This window comes from Lissotriton helveticus, chromosome 12 (genome assembly GCF_964261635.1).
Source record: "Lissotriton helveticus chromosome 12, aLisHel1.1, whole genome shotgun sequence".
Taxonomy (NCBI): domain Eukaryota; kingdom Metazoa; phylum Chordata; class Amphibia; order Caudata; family Salamandridae; genus Lissotriton; species Lissotriton helveticus.
Genome location: NC_136073.1, coordinates 240343242 through 240367156, shown reverse-complemented (window position 1 = coordinate 240367156; position 23915 = coordinate 240343242). Strand labels below are relative to the sequence as shown.

At 41.3% G+C, this 23915-nt stretch overlaps 1 protein-coding gene across 1 annotated transcript in view; it reads right to left on the bottom strand.

Annotated features, from left to right (window-relative positions):
- The window catches only part of SPG7 (SPG7 matrix AAA peptidase subunit, paraplegin), a 329497-nt gene that overhangs the window by 248409 nt on the left and 57173 nt on the right, over positions 1-23915 (bottom strand). Inside the window, exon 4 of the mRNA XM_078670829.1 lies at positions 7635-7876. Coding sequence (XP_078526955.1) covers positions 7635-7876 — 242 coding nt within the window. The remainder of the gene's footprint in view (positions 1-7634; positions 7877-23915) is intronic.

Genomic DNA, 23915 nt, shown 5'->3' with positions numbered 1-23915 from the left:
AGATCTTTTGATGAAGCTGTATGGGTGCGTGGGTGTAAGTGGCAGTGAAGTCCTAGAAGGTGTAGTAAAAAATGGCTGTAGGGAGAGTGATTTATTTTTATAAAGGTGATCCCTCTGTCATTATTAAAACAAAGTGTATGGTGCTGCTTTAAGGGGTATTATGTCGGAGGCACACAGGTGACACAGCCCAGATGCACCGAGAGAACCCTCTCAAGTGACCCTCCATGATCTCATGTGATCTTACCCTGCCTACTAAGGGAAGTTCTACTCCTTTATATATCCGGAGGTACCGAAATTCTTGGGCCACTGTAGATACAAATTTCTCACTTGGTCCTGACTAAGCGCCCTGGATCTCCCCCTGAGACCATTAAAGCGCGAAACATGTTGACCAGAACATATTTCCACTAGGAACATATAGTTACCCAGCTACCAAGGGACATAATACCCTTTAAAGAAGCACCATACACTTTGTTTTATTAATGACAGAGGGATCACCTTAATAAAAATGAATCGCTCTCCCTCCAGCCATTTTTTAATACACCTTCTAGGACTTCACTGCCACTTACTCCCACGCACCCATACGGCTTTTTCAAAAGATCTCAGAAAAAGAGACCCGTGGGGCATTGCAGGGCCGGCCCAAAGAGGAAGCATGACATCCTTCAGGGTGTGTGAGGACATCAAGATGAGGACACACTGCCCCCCACAATAGAGTACCACACAACAAGAGTACCTCTTACTTTCCTTTTTTTTCCTCTCTCTACTTAGGAACGGTGACTCCCTTTTGGTATAAGAAAAGTTAAGCAAGCCATCAAAACATCGCAGAATCCATCTCAACAGGAGGTGACGTCACTAGTTTCCAACCTGACACTTCTTTCATCCTCCCACTACTTCAGTCAACTCAGTAGGATGACACACATCCTGGGCAGAAACAGACAAGGACTTTTTTTCCTGCTTGGGCAGACACAGACAAAGACATCTTATGTTTGGACCTGCGAGGGCTAGAAGCAAATGTTACTTATTTGCAATCTCAGTTCTGCGTCATATGTATCTTCACTGACATCATAAACATACCTGCCTGCACAAGGGAACCCCGAAACACTTCTATTTTTCAATATAAATTATCATCCATGTATTGAATTGGAGGTAAAAACTGCCATTTTCCAAAGAGCAGGTCTAACGGCCCTAGATCAAACAGGTTTGAGAGCTAATACCAATAAGAGTATGTTGGGAAGACAGCAAGTGAACGACTAAGGATATATACAAGTAGATGTGAAATCCATCATAAATAGATAAGGTACAAGCCATTCAAAAAACTCTGCAACAAAACATCAAAAGGATGTGGGATACTACTGCAAGTTCATCCCAAACTTTGCAGAAGTAGTGGGACCACTAACTAACCTCTTCAGGAAACGTGAACCCAGAAATTAAAAAAATTGATGTAAGGTTTTGGCAACGTTTTCAGGAATTAAAGCAGAAGTTGTGTCAACAGTCTGTGATAAACTGTCCACATTTTTGGGAATATTTATTATCATTACTTTTTTTAAAAATTTACAAACAAATGCATCTGATAAACGGATGGGGCGGCTTTGTTGCAGCACATGAATATAGAAATATCACAATCAGTACTATACATTAGTCGGAATTTACTTCCAAGGAAACAACACTATTCTGCTACTGAAGAATAATGTTTGGCAATATAATGGGTGATCAAATCATTCCTATATTGCCAGTTAGGACACAAAATTACATTGTACACCGATCATTCACCTTTTGTGTGGCTGACAAGACATACAAACACCAATTTCAGCCAGACCTGGATGCCCAATATCTAACTAAAATTAACCCCATCAAAACTGAATATGTCCTAATTGCCAGGACCAAGAAGCAACCTGGTATGATTCAAGCCCAACCTTTAGACCAATGCCACATCACTCAGATTCACCCTTAACATTGACCTCATCCTCAAGTAACACATCAACAAGAAAACCAAGACAGCTTGGTGCCAGCTTTCTCTGCTAAAGAACGCAAGACCGTTCTTCGCAAAAAGAAACTTAAGATTTGCTGTTCAATCTCTCATAAATTTGCATTGGTTTGGTTTGAATGCTCTAATCACGGACTCTAAGACTTTATATTAGCCCCTGAAAGGCATAAGACCAGCTGTAACACATTTCATCAAGGACATGAAGAAATAGGACAACATCACCCCACTCTGATGGAACTCCACTTCTTGGCCTGCATCACTTTCAAGGCCAGCTGCAACATTTACAAAGCCAACACAAAAAGCTCTACCAAATATCTGTCTGACAAGCTCACCATCTCCGGTAGGTCTTGGCACACACTGAGTCAGGTCAGAACACTCTCAGACTAAGTTCAAGAAAGAGTCAACTGGGCAACTGGCCTTCTCCATCAATGCACTCTGGATGTGGAATAACATCCCAGTATCATTCGGGACAGCCCCAACACTTTAATTTAGAATAGAGCTGAAGACTCACTTGTTTAAATAATACTACAACGTGATGCAGCAAATAGTTCATCCCGTCTCCCAGAATAGAGTACTCCCACCTAGAACCAGATTTGTTATTGAAATGCCACATACGTGCATACAAAATGTTCCTTTCCATAACGTTTTCACCTTCTCCTTCGGGTTCTGGCATTTAGGGAAGCAGGGGACTGTTTACTGTGCATGGTCAGAAACAACACTGTTCTCTTCACTAACTGAAGATAGCTACTGATGTTGTTTGCAAAGTTTACTCAAGTCTACTGCAATTACAGTGACTTTCCAGTTCTAGCTATCAGCTCACCAGACTGGGGCACTACTCCAGTTACTAACCTTCACGTCAGTGATTCAGTGAACGTCCTCCAGCATTTGAGCTTGTCCTCTTTCGATGAGCATCACAGTGTATTGATCGTTTTAGCAAGGAAGTACCAAGGCTGATATGAGAGATCCTTTCAGTCTGAAGCCAAGTTCTTCTGCCAGACGCAGGACACTTATGGCTAACCATTTTGAGCTTGGACCTAGCAGCTGAGAGGCCCTAGAGGCAGGCAACATGCACTGTCAACATCCAGCAAACACCAAACAGGAACATAGAGGTCTTTCAAGCTATTCATGTAATAGCATGTGTCATAGCATGATGTTATAGCATGTGTCATAGCATGTGTCAAGTAATGACTAAGGGGTCAAATATTTACTTTACTTAGTTTAATAGGAGCTTCTGATTTAGTGGTAACTCGTGGTGAGTAAGCATTGTACGGTCTGCCAAAGCATTTGCTTCTACACCTCTATTTCTCTCTATGTGGCCTAACCGAAAGAATGTATTCTAGACAGCCAAGTCTCCTAGTTGGATCATAATCTATCAAACTCTGCCCCCATGCTTGTAGGTAGAACACTTCACAAATGTTGTCTGATCCTGAAGGAGTGAAAGAAAGGAGTAAGAGGATGAAACCATGAGTTCTAGAAGGTTGATGTGGAGGATCCACGTCTTGAGCAGATTACAGGTTCTGAATTTTTTATTTAAAGCCCCATTAAGCATTCTTCAAGGCAACAATCCGTTATTGTAAATTATGCTATAGCAGCCTGAAATAAGAAAATAAATGTCAAGGTTTTATATTCCCAAGTGCACCAAACCACCTAAAACATTAGGGTGCCCAGGTTTAGTCCCAATGATGGAAACATGAAGTAGAACTCCAATTTAAAGCAGGCAAATACATGATTGTAAGAAGCAGGAGTCTCAAATGTCAGAGGAACCAGCAGAAAGAGCTTCTTGCCCCTGTCCAGAAATGGCAGACCATTTGCACTACAACCACAACTCTGATCAAGGGTTCCGAGTGATTTCAGACCACTACTGATCAAAGGATGCATTGGTTCCCAAATAAGGGAAGTGTGGTGCATGAAAGAAACGGACTAGTAAACTGCACCCCCAGAACAAAATGAATGCTGCCTACTTAGTAGATTGTAGCAAGGGTTATGTTTGGTTTACTGTCTTAGATATGTAGTGACTGAAATCAAGTATTATCTTACAAGAATACTCCATCAGGTTTGCAACTTGTTAACTTTGAAAGATGGATACAATTAGTAACTACTCAGTTAATAAAGGAGTGGAGGCGATGAAGCTTGAATGTCAAGCCATCATTACAAAATATTGCATTTTTCCTAAAACCTCATCAGCTAATATTGAAAAATCACAACTGCATTTAGTTTGAGAGATTTCTCATCACGGTAAATGGCAACTCCTTAGTGGCCTGAAATTTGAAATGCAGAGCTTTTTAAACTGATTTTAGAATGAGGAATTGTTTAGGGTAAAAGTGATTTTCTCAAAAGAGATGGCTCCATGCATAAAACAGTTCAAAGAGAACGATAGCCTAAAAAGAAAAAGATACTTACCTGTAATTATGGTTCTCCAGCATGGGTAGCTTCCATGTATGCATATGCCTGGATTATTCCTCGCTGTCAGACTGGGAATCCTCAGTAAATAATGTATACTTATCAGTGCACATAAACACCCAGTTAATAATGTGTATTTTTTGTGTAGCCTATCCATCTCCCTATGTACTCCAAACTCCAGTCAGTGAGTTGAAGGGAGCCAGAGCTTGACTGCCCCAGCAGCGAGAAGGCTTCTTATTTTTGAAGTGCTATAAAAAAATCTTATAAGAGTAGGCCCTATGTGAATCTATAAAAGATACAAGTGCTGGAGAACTTTAGCAACAGGTAATGTATTAATTAATTATGAAGCAGTTATTAAACATTTATAGAGCGGTTTCTAATTAGGCCTTGTATACCCTAAGCAAACCATAGTTAAGATGGGTGGTCTCATGTTATTGGAAAGCTAAGACATCATTAGCAAGCAAGACAAGGGACATTCTATGCGAGGGAAAGCTCCAATTGCTGCTTTAATTATTAAAGTTCATATTCTGGAAAATTACAGAGCAGCAACCTGGACATCAGCTGATACATTTTGCAAAGCACTAATGGATCGATTCCAACTCCAGAATTGATACCATTGTGAGTCAGACTTTGCTGCATAATCTATCTGTTTAGTAACTAGATTCCTTCGCCTATACCTTTGGTTTCTCAACTGGGCATGTTATTTAGCTTGCTACTCGACTACTCTTTATGGATGACAGAGAGAAGCCTATGACTGAGAACTGAAGTCCTATTTATCTGTCATGGGTATTCTCTCTAAAACCCATAAACATCCCATTCTGCCTCCCCATTCCAGAGCTAATGCAAGGAAATCACTTAAAAGCAGGGATCCTTCCACTGTATTTCTTCAATACGAACTGCTGCACAATTAGAAGGATAGCAGATTCTGGAATCTTTAACAAGCAGTTTCATTTTAGCTCAATTAGTGCTCACCTTAACAGAGGCTACATTTTCTCTTTAGTCTTTTGTATTCGCATGGTTTAATACAGTGACATTTTCAGCCAAATGTATTTTTCTGTAACTTTAACTGATTACGTTTTAAAAACTAGAAAAATTGGCATTTTATAAGCATATTACTTTATTTAAAAATGTTGTATAAAATTGTTCCTGAGATGCCACACTTGCATATATATATATATATATATATATTGAATGATATATTCCACTTTGTATGGATATCCGAGAGAATCCTGGCACACATTTATTTTTCTCCACCAATAGAGCTGTCATAGATTCACGTGACTGAATAGCGACTAAACATTAGTAAAAAAAACTAAAGTAGATGGCTGGATTGAGGCTCACCTAATGAGGTGGGTAGGCTACAACTAATATATGGCTGTTTCAATGTTATTTGAGTGTAATGTATGTGCAATAAACAGTGACTATGGAGAATTCCAAGACTGATGAGAAATAAATTGTGCCTCTGAAACTATCACAGACCCAATGCTGGAGAAATGGAATGGAACCAAAAGGGACAAACGGATAGGGGGTAAGGGCCTGCACACAAGGAGAGGAAGCGTGCGTTGTAGGACACAAATGCAAAGGGACAGCATCTCGTTTTAGAGAAGCAGATTAGAGTCCTGCTTGAAACAAAGGCAATCCCAAACCAGCTGTGAAGGATGGAGATCAGGACAAAGGAGTACAGAGTGCCTTCAAGATAATACAGATTGTTACCAGACTTGTTTCCCTTCTCACTGCTAGCTTCTTCAATTTAGGAAAATTTATTTAGTGTCTTCTCAGCTCTAGCTTCCTAGAGACGACTAGGGTTTCCCAATGCTCAAAAACAAAGCAGATTTCGCTTAACCATTCTACAATTCCTAAGGTTGATTATCCATCTAGAACACATCGACGCTTCCTTGCAGTCTTTACTATTATTCACCCGAGTCTTCACTGCTTTAGAAAGGTTTTGTATTACTTGTCTTCATATTACTCTACAGCCAGTGCTTTACAATTGTACAGTGACTGGACTCACAGCTCATTGGCTTCCTAAATACCAATGTCTTCAGTGATCAAAAATATTGTGCATCTTCCTTTCAGAGGACATTCCCTTTCACTGAAGATTCCATGCTCTAAATTAAAAGTTTCATTTTCAGACGGATTACCAATTTTCCATTACAGCGGTATCAGGGTCATGAATGATGTGCAAACAATTTGATAAAACTCATCCACTACTCTAAAGAAGCATCCTCACTGTTCTACACCATTTAAGAGCTCAGCCTCTGTTAATAAAAGTGCATGACTTTACACAGGCGCAGACCACGACTTCATCTTTCAAACAAAAAAAAAACAATGTTCTACTCATTGTGTTTACTCATTCTTTGACGAACTTACAAGCATGTGTACTGTAAGAGGCTACATTTAACAGGCTGATTTTTTATCTACCTATATTATTTGCTAAATTCTTATGGATAACAACATGTGAATAACAGAATGTGAAGGATGCATTTTGCTGGTTTGGACACTACTGTAGCTCACCAGTTAGTCATTTTGTAACTGAAATAGTGACTTTCTCCAACACAATCTAAGTGAAGGAGAATAAGCCCATAGAAGCAGAATCTCCCTGGTGATGGCAAAATTGTCATAATGTGAATCAGGTAGAGGTCTTCTACCTGATTCTGCTTCTAAATTCAACACTCCGAAGGACTCATGTCATCAAAAATGGTTTCAACAATTGTGCGTATCCATGCTCTAGCCCTCCATATACACTGCAGGGTTCATTTTACATATACTACATCCTCCACTACAAAAAGCAGATGCCACACGGTAGAGTGACTTCTGGTCTGTATTTTACAAAAAACTTCCATTCTGAAAAACTTCCATTCTGAGGCCAATCAAGGACACTATAATGTACAGCACAATATTACCCCAGGAAAAACATCTTTAACCCAAGTCAGACTTTACACTGTTTTGCACCCTGTGCTAATCCACACATCCTCAGTCCCATGTTAGTAACAGCAAGATGTCAAGGAGTGTCCTGAATTATTTGTGAAATCATATGCCCCAGTAACTATGTAGGCTTGGAGACCGCATTGCATCAAGTTGGTTATGTTTAGGGCTCTATAATCATGAACTGTATGCTTCTTGCATGGTCCCTCTTCCATTTGCATCAGTGCTGTTCCATAAATTGTATAATTCAGAACCCCTAAGTGTATAAACCAAATAAAATTGCTCCCATATGACCAAATAATTTACAATAATAGTTGAAGACACTTACAGGTCTGCCGAAGACAACAGCGCCAGGGTGAAGATAGATTTCTACGATATCACTTTCTGGGACTACCTGCACGCGCTGTACCTCTCCCTTAGCCAGCATCTCATTCACAAAGTCACTCCAGGAAATATTCCCACCGCTTGTGCTCAGGGAGTTCAGCAAGCTCATCACCACAGCAATGATAAAGAGAGTACGTAGGCGTTCACGGTACATCTGGTCTTCACGTTCCCGACGTTTCTTCTCTTCTTCATGGAGAAAAGTGAGAGGAGAACGCATCAGAATTTTAGAATGCTACATGAAAAAAACTTGTCCTTTGCTTCAATGTGAAATACATTTGTTGAAAAGTGGGTCGGCCAAAGAACCCTCATCAAAAGATAAAACAAACAGGGAATCATAACGTTATTTATTACTCAAAAGGTACAGTGGAAAAAAGAGCACAATACACTAATAGGGATGTGGCTGATGTATCAGTAATCAAGAAGGTAGGCAGCTACACATGATCTGCATCAACAACGCCCTGAAAGCTGTTATATCAGAGTACTTGGGAATCTGATAAGTGAAAATGAAATTGTGTTTTACACTTTGTAAGGATTTCAGAGATGAGATCTGTAATATCTATGTCCCTTGTAACAGGCTGAATATTTTCTTGAATTAGGATTTAATTATTGTTCTGTAATGATTTTAAGAAGAATGTAAATGGTTTTCGTTTTTTTTAATGGCAAGTTGGCATTTACAAATTAATTTATAAACCCGAAAACATAATTAGTTATATGTGGGTTGTTAAAAAAATTCAAATAAACCCGTTTGACATAATTATATTAAAAAAACTAAATGTAAGAAGAAAGGATCATGCTAAGAGACAGTAGAAAAATTAAGCAGGTATAATTGTGAAGTAAATTTGCACAAAATATATCACAGACAGGCTGGCAAAAAGCTGGAGAAAGATGTGTACCGTTGTGTTGTGAGCTAGCTTACCTCTGTCATTGTGGGGGGAGAATAGTGGTATAGAGCCAGTGGGCCATAAATGTTTCATTCAAATGTAAACAGCATCTACTGAAAAATCTAAAACAACAACATGACACTGGAATTCTAATACAAAAGTACTACCTCGAAAAAACTGTTCCAAAAAGGTTGATTAGCTCTAAAAAGCTATAATATGATTTAAATCCATACCGTAATATGTGTAAATGCTTCATATAGTTCTGGGTGTATGGGACATTTCAATTACATTTTATTAGCCTATTTTTAAGCTACTTACTTTTTTATTATTAAGGAAGTCATGTAAAAACAAATACACTGGTCTTCAGAAAACGTGCTCGACTAAGAAGTCCTTCTTCAATGTTCACTAACACTAGCATGCAAACAATCTCCAGGATGTTATTCGAAAGCTTGTTAACTACAGTAAAAAAAGGCAAAACATTGTTTTCAATTCCCTACCAAAGTTAAACTTAAGTTTAACTATGCTGCAACTGATGCGCCAGTATTACTAAAAATACAACTGCATAAGTAGGATGTAGTACCGCAGCCTGCATACTCCGGATCCATAACTTTGAAGCTGCAGTACAGGTGACAGGGTGCCTGAACACTGTGCGGTTGAAGTTGCAGGCTCCAGCTGCAGTAAGTCTGCATTCCACCCCTAGTGTCAAGTGAAATATTCTGCAATCCTTTCCCTAGTACAGGCAGCTTCTACACAGTTAAAACTCATTTCTACGCCCTATATCTTGAAGAATTCAACTTAATACACAATGAGCCTGTGCCACCCAGCACTCCTCAACAACTATTATCTGAATAAAGAAAGTAAATCATTATCATCACAAATTACCTTAGCACCATCAAGTCCCCGGCACACTTTCCTACTCGGAACTTCTTGCAGATGGTGTTTTGAAAGATAATTTTAGTTAGTGACTAATCACCTGTCAATGACTCAGTGAATTTAATTACAGGTATGTTCTCAGGGTCTTGAAGGACTCCAGGGTTTAATTAGTCACCATCCTGTGAAGTGCAAATTGCAACGGCCTCCCTCTCTTTGCCCCACCAGCGCTAACAAATCTGTGCCCCAATCTTTCCAACTGCTAATGTATCACTTTCAAGTGAGAAAAATGCCCTTGGGTCGATTATAATTGCACTCATCGAATTGAGCGTAACCTCCAAGATGTCATCAGTTGCCTCTAGGTAGAGTATGCAAACAAAAACAATGTTGGAAATGTCAATACTGCACCCGTAACAGACACCACTGGGACCTGATTATCTCTTATGAGAAGCATGACCAGATGGCAAAGTACTACCAGAGGTGTCTTGAGATTTACCTAAACCACAACTTGTACAGTGTGGGGTTTTGACAACACCCTGGGAGTCACTGATGACCAAAAAGCAGCAACGTTGGTTACATCAGTAAAAGGCTTAAAGATGCAACCTATGAAAGGTTGCTTCATCGTGTATGTCACGAGGTAAAAAGAAAAAAAAAACATTATTCTTTGGTGAAAAGCGGGGTATGTACCGCAAATTGGAAACAGTTAGCCTGTAAAAATTAAAAGCAGGCGGTGGAACCTACAAACAAACTCTAAAGGGAAAAAAGATTAAATGTAGGGGACAGACAACTCAAAGGGAACTAGTCTATTGTGGCAGGTTGCATTTTGGCACCTGCTTAAGGCAACACAGCTTAATCATCTATGTACAACGTTCCACCCACTCAGCGAGAAGGGCATTGTTCAAGAATGTGTAGGGAAGACTGTGTACCTCGGAGAGGTAATACGTATTGAATTGATGCAGCAGCTGCCTCTGGGTTCGTTGTTTTATGAAAACAAGAAGGTATGGTCTCGTACAAAAGTAAATAATGTGATCAGCAGATTATACTTAAGTAAATCCACCCAACACTGAATGCGTACCCAGCTTGTTTATTAACTAAATCACTATTTAACCCCTTCGATGTGGATGACAAAGCCAGCTCATCATGGGCGTTACCTGCGCTACGCGGATGACGAGCTGGCTTTGTCACAAACCGGCCGTTTTTTTTAAATCAGCGCACAGCGGGAAAACGCGGTAGCGCTGTAGCGGTTAAGAGACCATCTTAACAATCAGCAAGATGCCATCCATCTGCAAGTATGTCCTGCTTATAAAGAAGAGAGCTACATCTGACTAACTGCAATCACTCATATCATTCTTTCAAAGATTTTGGGCAAGCTGATTTTCATTTCTCCTTCAAGTTGAGCATTGTTGGTAAATTTAAGTCAAATTTACAATAAACTTTTTTTTTAAAAATCAACAATAATAGTTCTGGATTTTTTTGTAACATTCTTTTATAGACAACAGTTAAAGGTCTTACTCCGGTTCTCAAATAACATTATTTGTCTGGTAATACATATGGATTTAATAGGGGAGTAAATAAGGAGTATAAAAATGCCTAAATTGTAGACATCAGGTTAGGGTTATCGCTACAACTCTCCCTCTAACATGAGTTAAAAAAAATTCCAGCTGTCATCTCAAATAACTACATGGACTCCATCATTGTGCGTTTCACTCAAGCATTTCTGAAGGGCACTTACAATGGAGTGGAACAGCTATTTAATTAATCTAGAAACGTATTAATATATTAGTAACATGGTTTGAATTGTTTATGGAAATTAACAAGATATATTGTAAGGATTCCACTTGTTAATAACATTATAACATTATCATATTTTAAACACAGTTTAACTGAAGCTATTTTTTAAATGTAATAATTTATTTTTGTACAGCTACGAGTTGAAAAAAATGGATTTGAATTGTTTCTTTTTTCAAAATTAACTGTTATGGATTGAATAGTGAATTACTAGGCACAGTTATGAATGGGTTAAACTAATATCGGCTATATTTTGATGTCCGTGGAATCAAGAGTGTAGTTTGACAAGGAAATATTTTCTATAACTACCTCAACATTGTTGTCATTTATCTCTTGCTAGGTTTGGGAAGAAGTAATCCCCTCACTCGTGATTAGCACAATCTCGCGATGTACGTAAGCAAGCATGCTGTTGTTTACATTTTCCCGGAGGGTCAGTATGGAGTCTCGTTTATACATTCCCAGGCTAGCCTGGTCCTCTCTGTCTCTTCTTGCTCCCTACAATCCCGAAACGCGTAGTCATGCTTTCTGCTCATCTTCATTTACAGCCTGTCTTCTCTTTACATACCTTATTTCTGTCATTTCTATTCTTACACAGTCGAGCCATTTCTTTTTTTTTCTGACACCTTTCATTATCTATCTCTGCACACAAGCTGTCCTTTGAGCGGACCATCCATGTTCAACGAGCTGCCCCCATTGGCACCTCAATACTGTTTGCTGGCAAACCTGACCACTCACCCTTTGCAAATAGGCAGTCTTGTGTAAAGGTGCATATACTACTGAAAGGGCCCTTCAGAGATAAATGCATACTAGGAGCCCTAGGACAGGATGTTGTGCGCTTGGGCTCAATCATGTAGCCAAACAGTTACCTATGCAAATAGCCTTACAAATTAACAGCACATAAAGACAGACCTGGACGTTTATACCACGTCCCTACTAAGAAAAGTGCAGTGTAAGTCAGAGAAAAAAATTACAGAGGTTGGAAAAGATGCACATTGGAATCATCTCAATAAGGGTGGTAAACCTTACTCTTTGAAACACAAAAGCGGTTAAACAACGCTTTGCACCTACCATATTTCTTATTTCTCAAAGGTAAAGTCACAATAACCCCTTTGATTATGATGTTTCAGAATCGGAATCTACTGGAATTCTAAATCATACTCAGTCCAGATACAACTACCATGACAGACAGGTAAACCTTTCTTCAAATTTGCAGGATCTTCACTAAAAGTGAAAAATGTTAGAACTGGGTAGAAAACTATTTAAGCCCACGGAAAGCAACTGTTGTGGAGAAGGTAATACATAAAATGTGGGCCACTGATACTCTTAGTGAAACGCGGATTTCCTACTTAAAAGGTTTTCTCAATGTTTCCAGGCCTTTTCCGTGCATCGGCTTCTGTGTCCGAGTAGTGTCTTATGAATATATACACTGATTTCCATGTTCCTGCTTTGCAGATGTCTGCAATTTGTACATTTCTACACCTGGAAAATGAGTGCATATATTCACAATGGATATGGAAATTCGATACTAACTTTGGAAGGAAAAAAGGATGTGTTCTCATAACCACCCTACTATAGAGGAACAAATATATATAGTATAAGGCTCTGCAGGCGGAAATGCCTCAATTTTGCACACCTTTTGAGCAGATGTGAATGCAACTAAAAAAGTTATTTTCTAAGAAAGATGCTGCAATATATCCTTGGGAATCAGATTAAAGGGAGGACCCATTAGGGTTGTTCGAACAATATTTCGTTCCCGAGCTGGAGATAGTCTTCTGATTGGTGGAAACAATTTTAAAAAGGGCTTTAGGGTTTGGTGATTTCCTACTGACTGTAATGGCTGCCAAATTAACTTTTATAGATGACAAGTGTAGTTTGGATTGAGAGTGTAGCAGACAACGTATTATAATGTCCTCCTGACAAGATACAGGATCATATCTATTTTTCTGGCTTCATAGGCAGAATCTTTTCCATTTCTTGGATCAGAAGATTCTTGTGTATGTATGTTTTGCATCCTTTAAAATCTTCTGGAAGGTTTAGAAGTCTATACTGTCTGCCTTTAGTGATGCTAAATGTGTGTGTTGAATATCCCTCTGAAGTTTGTGCAGCAGATTAGGGTTGCCTACAATCTCCTATGTAGCCTGAGAGGAATCTGTCGAAGGCCAAGATACCATCACCACTGTCACAGCCGGTATGGCACTACAGGAATCATTTTTGCCACAGACCTGCGCGGTTTAATTATTACTGAAGGTATGTGGGGAATCAGGAAAAACATATAGAAAAACTCTTGCCAACTCATCAAAAGGGTATTGCACTGAGTTCCCAGTTTTGTTCAATAGAACGTGAAGTCTCAGCATTTTTTGTTTTGATGTGTTGCCTAGAGGTCTAGGGAAAGGGTTAACCACTCTTCGAAGAGGTCTTCTACAACTTCATCGTCCAGTACCCACTTGTGTTTTTTTCATAATACTGAATGAGGAAGTCTGCATGCTGATTAAACACTACTGGTACATGTACAGCTGTTAGAGACAGGTTCCTGGAAAGAACCCAGTGCCGTATCCACTAGGCTTCCTAGATAGCGTTCTCTACCTGGTACCTCCTTGTTTGTTTAGTTAATGCATGGTGGTGGTGTCTGTCTGTCTGAATCAGAATGATTTTATTGGTGGTGTCTGTCTGTCTGAATCAGAATGATGTTATTCTTCTTAGGGGAGTAGTACATTGTAGGACTTTCTTTGTTCAACCACGGTCGCTGAACCAGTAGACAGCCTAAGTGGACTCCCAAACCTGTCAGGGATGCAACTGTTAAAATACTTTGATAATATTTCCTGTTGAAAATGAACTTCTCTGAGTAAATACTGATGTTCGCACCGCCATGCTAGAGAACGTTTTATATCAATGGTAAAGCACAGTTTGTCTTCTCAACTGTTCTTCCTTTAACACCTTTGGCCCTCTAGGCCTTGTTGCAGGGGCTTTATGTGTAGCCTAGCATCCAGGACAATATAAATACAAGATCCCATAGAACCTAGAATCACCTAGATGGCAGGAGATTTGTCTAGCTATAAATGACAATTCTTACACAGTTGTGGAGATTTACAGCTTTTAGTATTTCTTTTGTGTCAGTTGGAAATTGCTGATGATGCTGCTATTTCATTATTCTTGTGGAGGCAATTTATTATGATGAAGCTTTTTCTGCCACTGCCGTTAATAACCTTGTTTTATAAGTTGGGGTGGTTTGACGTTCTACTACAATATCAAAATGTAATATCGGCCAGCCAAAGTATTGTATCCACAATACAAACTACCAAAATATCATGAAAGTAAGAATACATAGTCAACTGTAGCTTTATTTACATTTTTAGCCTCACACCTATAATACATATATTTATATTCAAGGTATGCAGATGAGGAATTTAGAACAGTAAATCTAGAATTACCTATGGTAACAAATTGCATTATATTTTGGGGTGAGCAACTGATCACTTGAGGGAATAATCACAACACTTGGCAGGGTGAACCCATCAAATCAATAAATTAACCTGAGCTCAACCCCCTGGCAGCTATGGCACAGAACAAGCAAGCATAACTTACAGTAATGTGTAATGTATTTATCCAGTACCAAAACAGTAATAAACTGAATTACGTCAAAATGACAAAAATCCAATAAGGGAATCGGAGATATGAATTTTTTTAAACTTAGTAAAAATAACGCCAAAAAGCACAAAGCGGCAATGATAGTTAATGGTTGAGTTAGACCGAGACCTAGGTGTAACATTGAGGCCAACCACGATGGAGTGCAGGTAGGTACCCCAACCAGGTTTGTCCTGGGCAAAGATTTTACCTTCCGACTTCGTTTTTAGTGCCAACCAACAGGAATACACTTCTAAGGCCCCCATAACCTCAGGGGAGACTCACTGGGTGACAGGCAGAGGCCAACTGCAGAATCCAGTTGCCACTGGACAATTAGGTACTTCCACTTCCATTTAAAGGCCTCTTGCAGCTTGTTGTCTGCCTGTAGCTACACAGGTGGCCAGCCAACTGATCATGGACCCCACTTCTTTGTCCTCGGTAAAGGAGGGAACAGGTCCAGTCCTTCAGGGATCCTCTCAGGTCACATACAGCAGGTCACAACCTCTTCTAATTCTCTGCAAGTCCATTAAGAGTTATGAAGTGAGCATCTGTAGAGGCCACATTTATGCCTCGCACAAGCTAGTGTGTGGGGGTGACTCCAGGCCCCTCTAAAACAACGGTGTAAACATTCCCAGGCCTTGACCTTCCTACTTTTTTAGTGGTTCATGTTTGTATTACTGCAAACAGGCCCAAAATGTAGCGTGTCAGGGAAAATTGTGAAAGTCTACGGTCACACTCAACCTGGGCTTTAAAGTCTGGGGATGTATCTGGTGAGTACTATGGTAATCCAGGTATCTTCCCACATCTAACACAAATAAACAGTTTGAGTAAGGCACTTTACCCACAACAAACCCAGAGACAGAAGTTTGGTAGGACAAGACCAGGGCCCTATAGCAACTAGACAATGGATCTTCAAGAATGGTCTTGGCATTCAGTTCTCTCGCTTTCAAGAATGCCCCAAGTGTTACAAGTGACTCAACAGACCGCCAAGCAGGATTTGAAACTGTAGTATCAAAAAGGATGCCCACAGCCCTACTCTGCACATTCTATCGACTTCAAAGGAGTAATTTTTGCCCAGTCAAGTCAGTCTACTATTGCTCCCAAGTATACAAAAAAAGCGATGGATGGAATGCTTGAATTAATCTTATCCACTGGTAATTACTCGGGCCGCATCCCAGTTCATCTTTACTGAGCACACCATGTTACCTCAGTTTGTAACCAGCCATTTGCAAATCAATCTTGGCCCTGCTCCATAGCAATACACCAGCCAGAACCGCCAGGCCATTTCCTACCTGAACGAGAACACATGCAACCTAAGACCGGTATTGCTTTAGGAATCATCAGCCAGGTATTGCTTGGTTCCAGTGACACAGTGTACACAGGCTTATGTCTAGGCATACCCGTCCCAATTACGGTGACAAAAAGAGTGATGGATGGATTATTGTTTGCTCCTGGCACACATTTCACACCTATTCAAAGCTGAGCACAGGCTGACAGCTGGCAAAGACTTATGCTAATTTGTCTTCTAAACATTAATTTTCCCTATTATTTATTAAAAATCTGACTTCCGCATTGAATTTGATGCTTAATAACTATTAAATATAATGGTTACATTGTTTTTCAAATTGGTCCTATTTCCTGAGATAACCGTATTAGTATTTCAATCTGTATTCTTTTTTTTTTTTACATAGGAGATCCATGCCTGCCACAGTGAAAATAGTTTTTAGGGCATTGTTACTGTAGGGACATGGTAATGTTAATGTTGCCCACATGCCACATTTAAAAACCACGCACCCTACCTTGTGGGCTGCAAGGCTCACCCAGGGGTTACCTACATTGATATTTAAAAGGGAGGTTTTTACCTGTCAAAAGAGGTTATTTTAACAGGTGGGCCTGCAGATTTAAACTGTAGCAGTCAGGCTACAAGGGTAGGCCTGGCGCCATTTTTTTTATAGTCACATTAGTGGATTACACAATAAGAGCTGCAGCCTACTAGTGTATTTTACCTTCCAGGACATTGGTACAAAGTGTACCATATAAAAGAGATTTTTAGTTAAGTCATATATAGCAAATAAAGGTATGATGTTTCGACAGGGGAGCAGAGGCAATTTACTACTGGTTAGCAGGGATAATGTGCTAACGCCAGAACAACTGGTTGGGCAAAAATCTGGGTTGGGGGGTGGGGGGGGCAAAGATTTCCTACACACATATGTACTTTCATGATGTTGTATTATTCAATATTCGAGGTTTAATATTTTGGCACCACTCAATATTGGGACATAATTCTGGGTGCTCACTACTTGTAATTCTAGAAGGTATGGTCCCCATTGTGACTGCCTCTGATGTGGTAAACACTTTAACAAGTGACAATGTCATTAGTAGCTCACAACTATTTTTATCAAATCAGATGTAGTTTGGTATAGAAAAGGTTGCTGATCCCGGATGTATGTTTAATATCTGTTCTGAATTCGTGCTATGGTCATTTTTCTGAACCAAGAAATAACTGGAGTACACACCTGAGCCTTTTTTTGTCACATGGACCCGGCTTGACAGCACGCTTCTTTAACCCCTTCCACGCGTCGGACAGCCGGGAGCCGTCCGACATCATGGTGGGCGTGTGAGTCGTACGGCCCCTGGCCGTCCTAGCACCCACCCATGGGGGAAGCCCTGGTACCCCCCCCCCCCCCTCCCGTGGGCCGCCCTTTATGTTGCCCCCACCGGGGGAAGGCAGGGGAAGCCCTTCCCCTGACTCCCTCCGACCCCCCCACGTCATCTAATGACATCATAGTACCTTGCGCGCGGATGTCATTACATGTTACCGGACACGCTGGAATCCATTTGCTGCTAGAGCGTCCAGCAAAGAGGAGGTGAGTTTCTCCTCAGGGAGTGGGGGATTTTAACAAAAGAGGCATCGGGGGAAAGGAAAGGTTTTTCCTTTCCTCCGATGCCTCTTTTGAGCCTTCCTGCTGCACGATCGCGCAGCAGGAAGGCCCACAAGACACAAGCAAATTTCTTTTTTTTCTATTTTAAATTTAACGGTTTATGGAGAGTGGCCCCTTAGGCAAGGGTCACTCCCCTTTGGAGGCAATGTTTTAAGCTGTGACTGCCCCCCTGGGGGCAGATCCGGACATTTTAAAAAATAATAATCTGACAACAAGGATTTATTTGTGGGGAGAGGCCCCTTGGGCAAGGGTCGCTCACCTTTGGGGAGCATTATTGTGGCCGTTTCTGCTCCCCTGGAGGGCAGATCGGTCCATATATTTTTTTCGTATTCTGCCCCACAAGACCATCAGGGATAATTTTGCGGGGAGCAGCCCCTTGGGCAAGGGGAGCATTATTTTGGCAGTTTCTGCCCCCCCTGGGGGGCAGATTGGCTGATTTTTAAAAAATGTGTGTGGCCCACTATGCCACCAGGGATTTCTGGGTTTTTGGGGGGGGATGTGGGCAGTGGCCCCTTGGGCAAGGGTCGCTCCCACTTGGGGAGCATTATTTTGGCCGTTTCTGCCCTCCTGGGGGGGTGGGATTGGCTGATTTTTTTTAATTTTGTGTGGCGCACTAGGCCAACAGGGATTTCAGTTTTTTTTATTTTTGGATATTGGGGAGCGGTCCCTTTTGCAAGGGTCGCTCCCCATTAAGGGGTGATTCTTGTGGTCATTTCTCCAGCCATACGTTTTCAGGCTCATCTGTCCCCAAGGGAGGCAGAAGCCAGTAGACACCTGGGTTTTTTAGGTCTTGCCTAGCCAACGCAACGCATGCGCTGCTTCGCCTTGGCGAGTCCATTGTTGTGGCTTCTGCTAGTGAAGGGAGACAAACCATGTGCGACTTGATGAAAAAAATGTTGATGTAATGTACACCAATTGAACTGCATAGGAATCTTTTCTGCAACTGTCATTATACCCTGTTCTAGGAGCTCTAGTTTATTTACAAGAGGTCCTTGTTAATTACATGACAAACCATGTGCGCGCATGGACAGGCAATGTGCACGCGTCTGGCGTCTCCTCTCTGCACACAGATAAGAAAAGTGTTCACAAAGCAGACGAGCCGCGGCGCACAGGCGTTCCAAGGGCGTCTGCTCCGAGCACTTCCCTTTTCTCTTATCTGATGGGCAGTCATGCGCGTCTTCTGTTTCCTCCCTCCCCTCGCTACTCTACCCCGCCACCCCACTCTCTCTGCTGTTCCTCCCCCTCCCTCCAGTGCTGTATGGGGCGCAACGGCGACAGCTTTTTAAAGATTTATAGTACGCAAGCTCCGCCTGATGGCTTTGGAGTGCTTTATTGAGCACCAGATCATGTTACTTTAAGTCCGATTTATTTATTTCTGTTAAGGCACAGGGAGATTACGTCATTTAAACAGTCTTTATTTTAAGAATTATCTGACTTCTACGTATTAGTTCATTCATGCTTGTTATTTCAGAAGAAACTTTCCACGTTTTCCCTCCAGAAAAAAAACACACTAGGCACGATACGCCATGATGACATCTAAGTATGCTTTTCTTTTTGGTTGGTGTTATTTCATGCCCAAGAGTTGTTTTAAAAAACAAAGGTGTGGCATTTGCCTTCTCCGCTATAATCGGTCACTGATTAGAATGTGGTGAGAAAACCCAACACAACTGGTGAAGGTTTAAAGGAAACATGTTCCCCGTTGTGTTCTCAGCTGGCAGTTTACATGACCCCTGAACAGGAAAAGGGATGTCTAGCTTCACAGCGCTCATTGTTCTTAAAGGCAAAAATGCAAATGGGAGTACTCAATGTTTGTATAACTTGTGCTTGACACGCCCACTAACCCATCATGATGAACTGTTTACTGGTTCCACCTAACTGGTCGCGATAGGTACAATCTCAGGAGAGCATCAGTTCGTCACACAAGTTTATACATCGCAGCAACGGTGTAAAGGGCTCTAAAGCAAGGAGGCAATCTGCCTCCTCCCATCCCCTTTTTTGGAAGAAAGATACAGCTATTGGTGGAATGGACTCTTCAAAGCTATCAGCTCAGTGCCGCTGTACATGCTGTACTATCCACAGCAACACCCCTTCAATTGTCCAGACGTGGAACTACAAGCCCCTATACATGATTATTAGCCAAACACCACATACTAGTTTGAAAGGTGTCAAAAGACATGTTTTAAACATATGTGGATCATGACCATATGGAGTTGGCAGACACGTTTATATCATATGTAAAACCATGAACATCTGGAGTTAACAGAAATTGAATAAATGAACCTGTGTTTGCTTTTATCGTGTATAGGAGTGTGAACAGGTCTGTAGTTATTAACTGCTCTTCACCATGTTGTAATTGGGAATTACCACAGATAGAAAGACTGTTGAACCTTAACTTATGATGTGTGTTTCATGTACACCATTACTCACGTTTGGAGGGAAGCAGGCATGGATTCTGCATGCATTTGTTTTTGGCAGAATTTAAGGGCCGATTAGGATGGCGGACGGACTTTGTCCGTCCGCCATCCTGTCGTGGCCAGGGACCGTCTGCCATAATGGCAGAGGTCCCGTGCGTTGAATTAGGATGCACCCGCCACAGTGGCGGGTGCATCCCGCATTTTTAACATTGCGGAGGGCGGTGCTGAAAGCACCGCCCGCCGCAATGCTAAAAATGCATGTTGTGCGTTTCAAAGCACAACATGACAGGCACCACATGGTGCCTGTCATGTTGTACTTTGAAACGCAGGGGGGTACCATAGGTACCCCCCATGTGCACCCTCCACCCCCCCTTCACCCTGGGGGCCCGCAACGGGCCCCCAAAGCAAAGACCGTATGCCTTGCCATGGCGGCAATGTCACCACGGAAAGGCATTCCCCAAAGCCCATCCTAATATGGCTGGCGGTGTCTGATAGACACCGCCACCATATTAGACCTTTTCCGCCACGTTCGCATCATGACGTTTTAGTGGGCGTGTCAAGCATAAGTTATACAAACGTGGAGTATATTTTTTGTCTCTTCCCAGTCAAAGGCCCTTCCCCCATCCACACAAGTGAGGTATCATTTTACTCAGGAGACTGAGGGGGAACGCTGTGGGGTAGGACATTTGTGCCAGTACGGGGATTCCACACAAAAATATGAGGAAAATGTGGGTTTTTTCCAGCTAAATTTAAGGTTTGCAGGGGATTTTGGTAGGAAAACGTTGGTGGATCCATGCAAGCTATACCTCGCTGTACTCCCCCGGGTGTCTGAATTTCAGAAATGTGTGTGTTTGGTAGGTTTCCAAGATGGCCACTGAGCCCGGGGGCAAAAACCCAGGTGACCTCCCTTGCAAAACCAGGTTGTTTTGTGATCAGTAATTTTAAATGTCTCCTCAATATGTTTTGGGCCCTTGCCTGTCTCGGGTACTTGGCCCACCCACGCGAGTGAGGTACCATTTTTAATCGGAAGACTTTGGGGAATGCAGGGTGGGTGGAATTTTGTGGATCCACTCAGATTCCGGAACTTTCCATCACAGAGGGAAATGTGTTTTTTTTTTTTACAAAGTCTGAGGTTTGCAAAGGATTCTGGATAACAGAACCTGGTGAGAACCAGACAAGTCACCCCATTCTGGATTCTCCTGGGTGTCTAGTTGTCCAAAATGTATTTCTTTGCTAGGTTTCCCTAGGTGCCGGTAGAGCTAGGGTTCAAAATCCACAGCTAGGCACTTTAAAAAAAGGGTATGTTTTCACTGTAAAAATGTGGTGTTTCCACGTTGCGTTTTGGGCCAATTCCTATCACGGGTACAAGACCTACCCACACAAGTGAGGTACCATTTTTATCAGAAGACTTTGGAGAACACAGAATTGTAGAACAACTGTTATTACCTATTGACTTTCAATGCATTTCTTCCTGCCAAATGAAGGACAATGTGTAAAAAAGAAGACACTTTGAAAAATGTCCTATAATTCTCATGCTAGTATAGGGGTACTCACAATTTCGGAAATGTGCAAATAGCTACTGTTTCTAAACTCTATATTTTGTTCCAATTTCAAAAATATATAGGTGTCTTTCATCCCTATTTTTCACTGGATATATTTTTCCAAATGAATTGCTATATACCAGGTACACAATAAAAAACCATTGCGAGAGGCTGCTCAGTTATTGGCTCTGGGTTCGTCGGGTTCTTGGTGAACCTACAAGTCCTATATATCCCCACAACCAGAAAGGTCCAGCTGATGTAACGGTATATTTCTTAAAACAATCGGTCATACTAAGAAGTTACAGGTGAAAATGTTGGCACAAATGGCTGTTTTTTCAACTCATTTTCATTTTTTCCTATTTGCAGCTGTTAGTTTCTATAAAGAAACCTTGAAGGATCTACACAAGTGACCCCTTTCTGAATTCAGAATTTGTCTACTTTTCTAAAATGGATCCATTATTGCTTTCATACTCATTTCTACCATTAACTGGAAGAAGGTTGAAAGCATTGAAAATAGAAAAAATAGGCTATGTCCCAGTAAAATGCCAAAACTGTGTTAAAAATGTTGGTTTTCTGACAAAAGTCTGTGAGTCCCTGAAAGCTGGGAAGATGGTGATTGCAGCACCACAAACCATTTGTTGATACCATTTGCAGGGAAAAAACAGAGGCTTTCATTTGCAGCACTTATTTCCCATTTAAAAAAAGAAATAGCTGTATTTTGGCTACTGTCTGGGCCCCTTCCAGGGGAATCCACAAACCCTGGGTACCTTTAGAATTCCCATGATGTTGGAAAAAAAGGACGCAAATTTGGCATGGATACTTATGTGGTCAAAAATTTACAGGGGCCTAAGCGCGAACTATCCCATATAGCAAAAAAAGAAAGTCTTAGCACGGGGGGCAAGCATCGAAGGGGTTAAGAGGATGGTGGTTACAATCCTCAGCAGGGCTCGAAAAATGGTACTAGTCCTGCAGGTCTAGTACCTTGGAAAATCCCCTCGACCCAACTTCAACCTACTTGACCTTTGTCTCTGAAAACGGAGCTAAAGTGACGAGTTAACAAGATTTAAAGGCATCTTTATTGCTCATTCCCTTTGTGAGCAATAAAAATGCCTTTAAATCTTGTTATCTTGTCACTTTTGTTCCGTTTTCAAAGACAGAGGACAAAAGTTAGTTTGTCTTCCTACTCGCCTCATCAATTCTCCATCGCAAATGCGAGCGGGCGAGTGGATTTGTAGAGCCCTGCTCAGGATGGAAATCTGGTGCTTTGATGTTGGGTTAGGAGGAACTTGCGGATGATGGCCTTGAAACAAGAAAATATCCACATAAATACATTATTTAACATGGAACTGACACCCACTCCGCCAAATGCAAATATACTGCTCCCCCTACTGGAGTGGAAAATGGATGGGTGGTCTTAAACCATCAGTGTCCTCATCTGGAATTCAACTGTTTTGTAGACTAAGATTTTGTTTCGGAAGTTCTTACCTGGTAGAGATAGGTCTAGAAATTTCTTGCTGCTTGGTTTGATATGCCAGAAAGGGGATATAATCCTATACTGATAATACCTGCAGGCTCTCAGAACATAATTTGAAGAATGTTTTTTTCCAGATCTACGGCTTTCAGGGACTCAGCCTAATTTTTTCATTTTAATAATGCCTTCTTCTCTGTGTTGGCCAAAGAAGAAGGATCCTAAAAAACTGAAGATTCATTCATTTTAATCTGACTTCCTGTTTTAAGGTGGTAAAACAGAGCCAAGGCAAATGCAGCACTTATAACCTAGTTGGAAACCTGTAACCTACAGCCAGATTCATCAATGTCATAATCTGCGAGAAATAGCGAATCGCAATTTAGAAATCGCAGAATGGCATTCATGATAATATGCGAGAAAAAAAAGCAAATCGCAATCGGCCGCAATCGCCAATTGCGAGTTCCCAAAAATCGGTAAAAATTCGCAGAATCGGCCGATACCCGTGTAGAAATTGCGATTTCGCAATTACCGAAATCGCAAATTGCGATCTCGCTAATTGCGAGATCGCAAAAACTGGAAGTCGCATTCTGAGCACAGTGATGACATCACAACCAGGAAGTAGGCAGGTTCCACCCTCATTCAGCAGTGAGAGCCTGAAGTGGAATCAGCATTGCCAGAGCTCCCCTCCAGAGTGCCTACA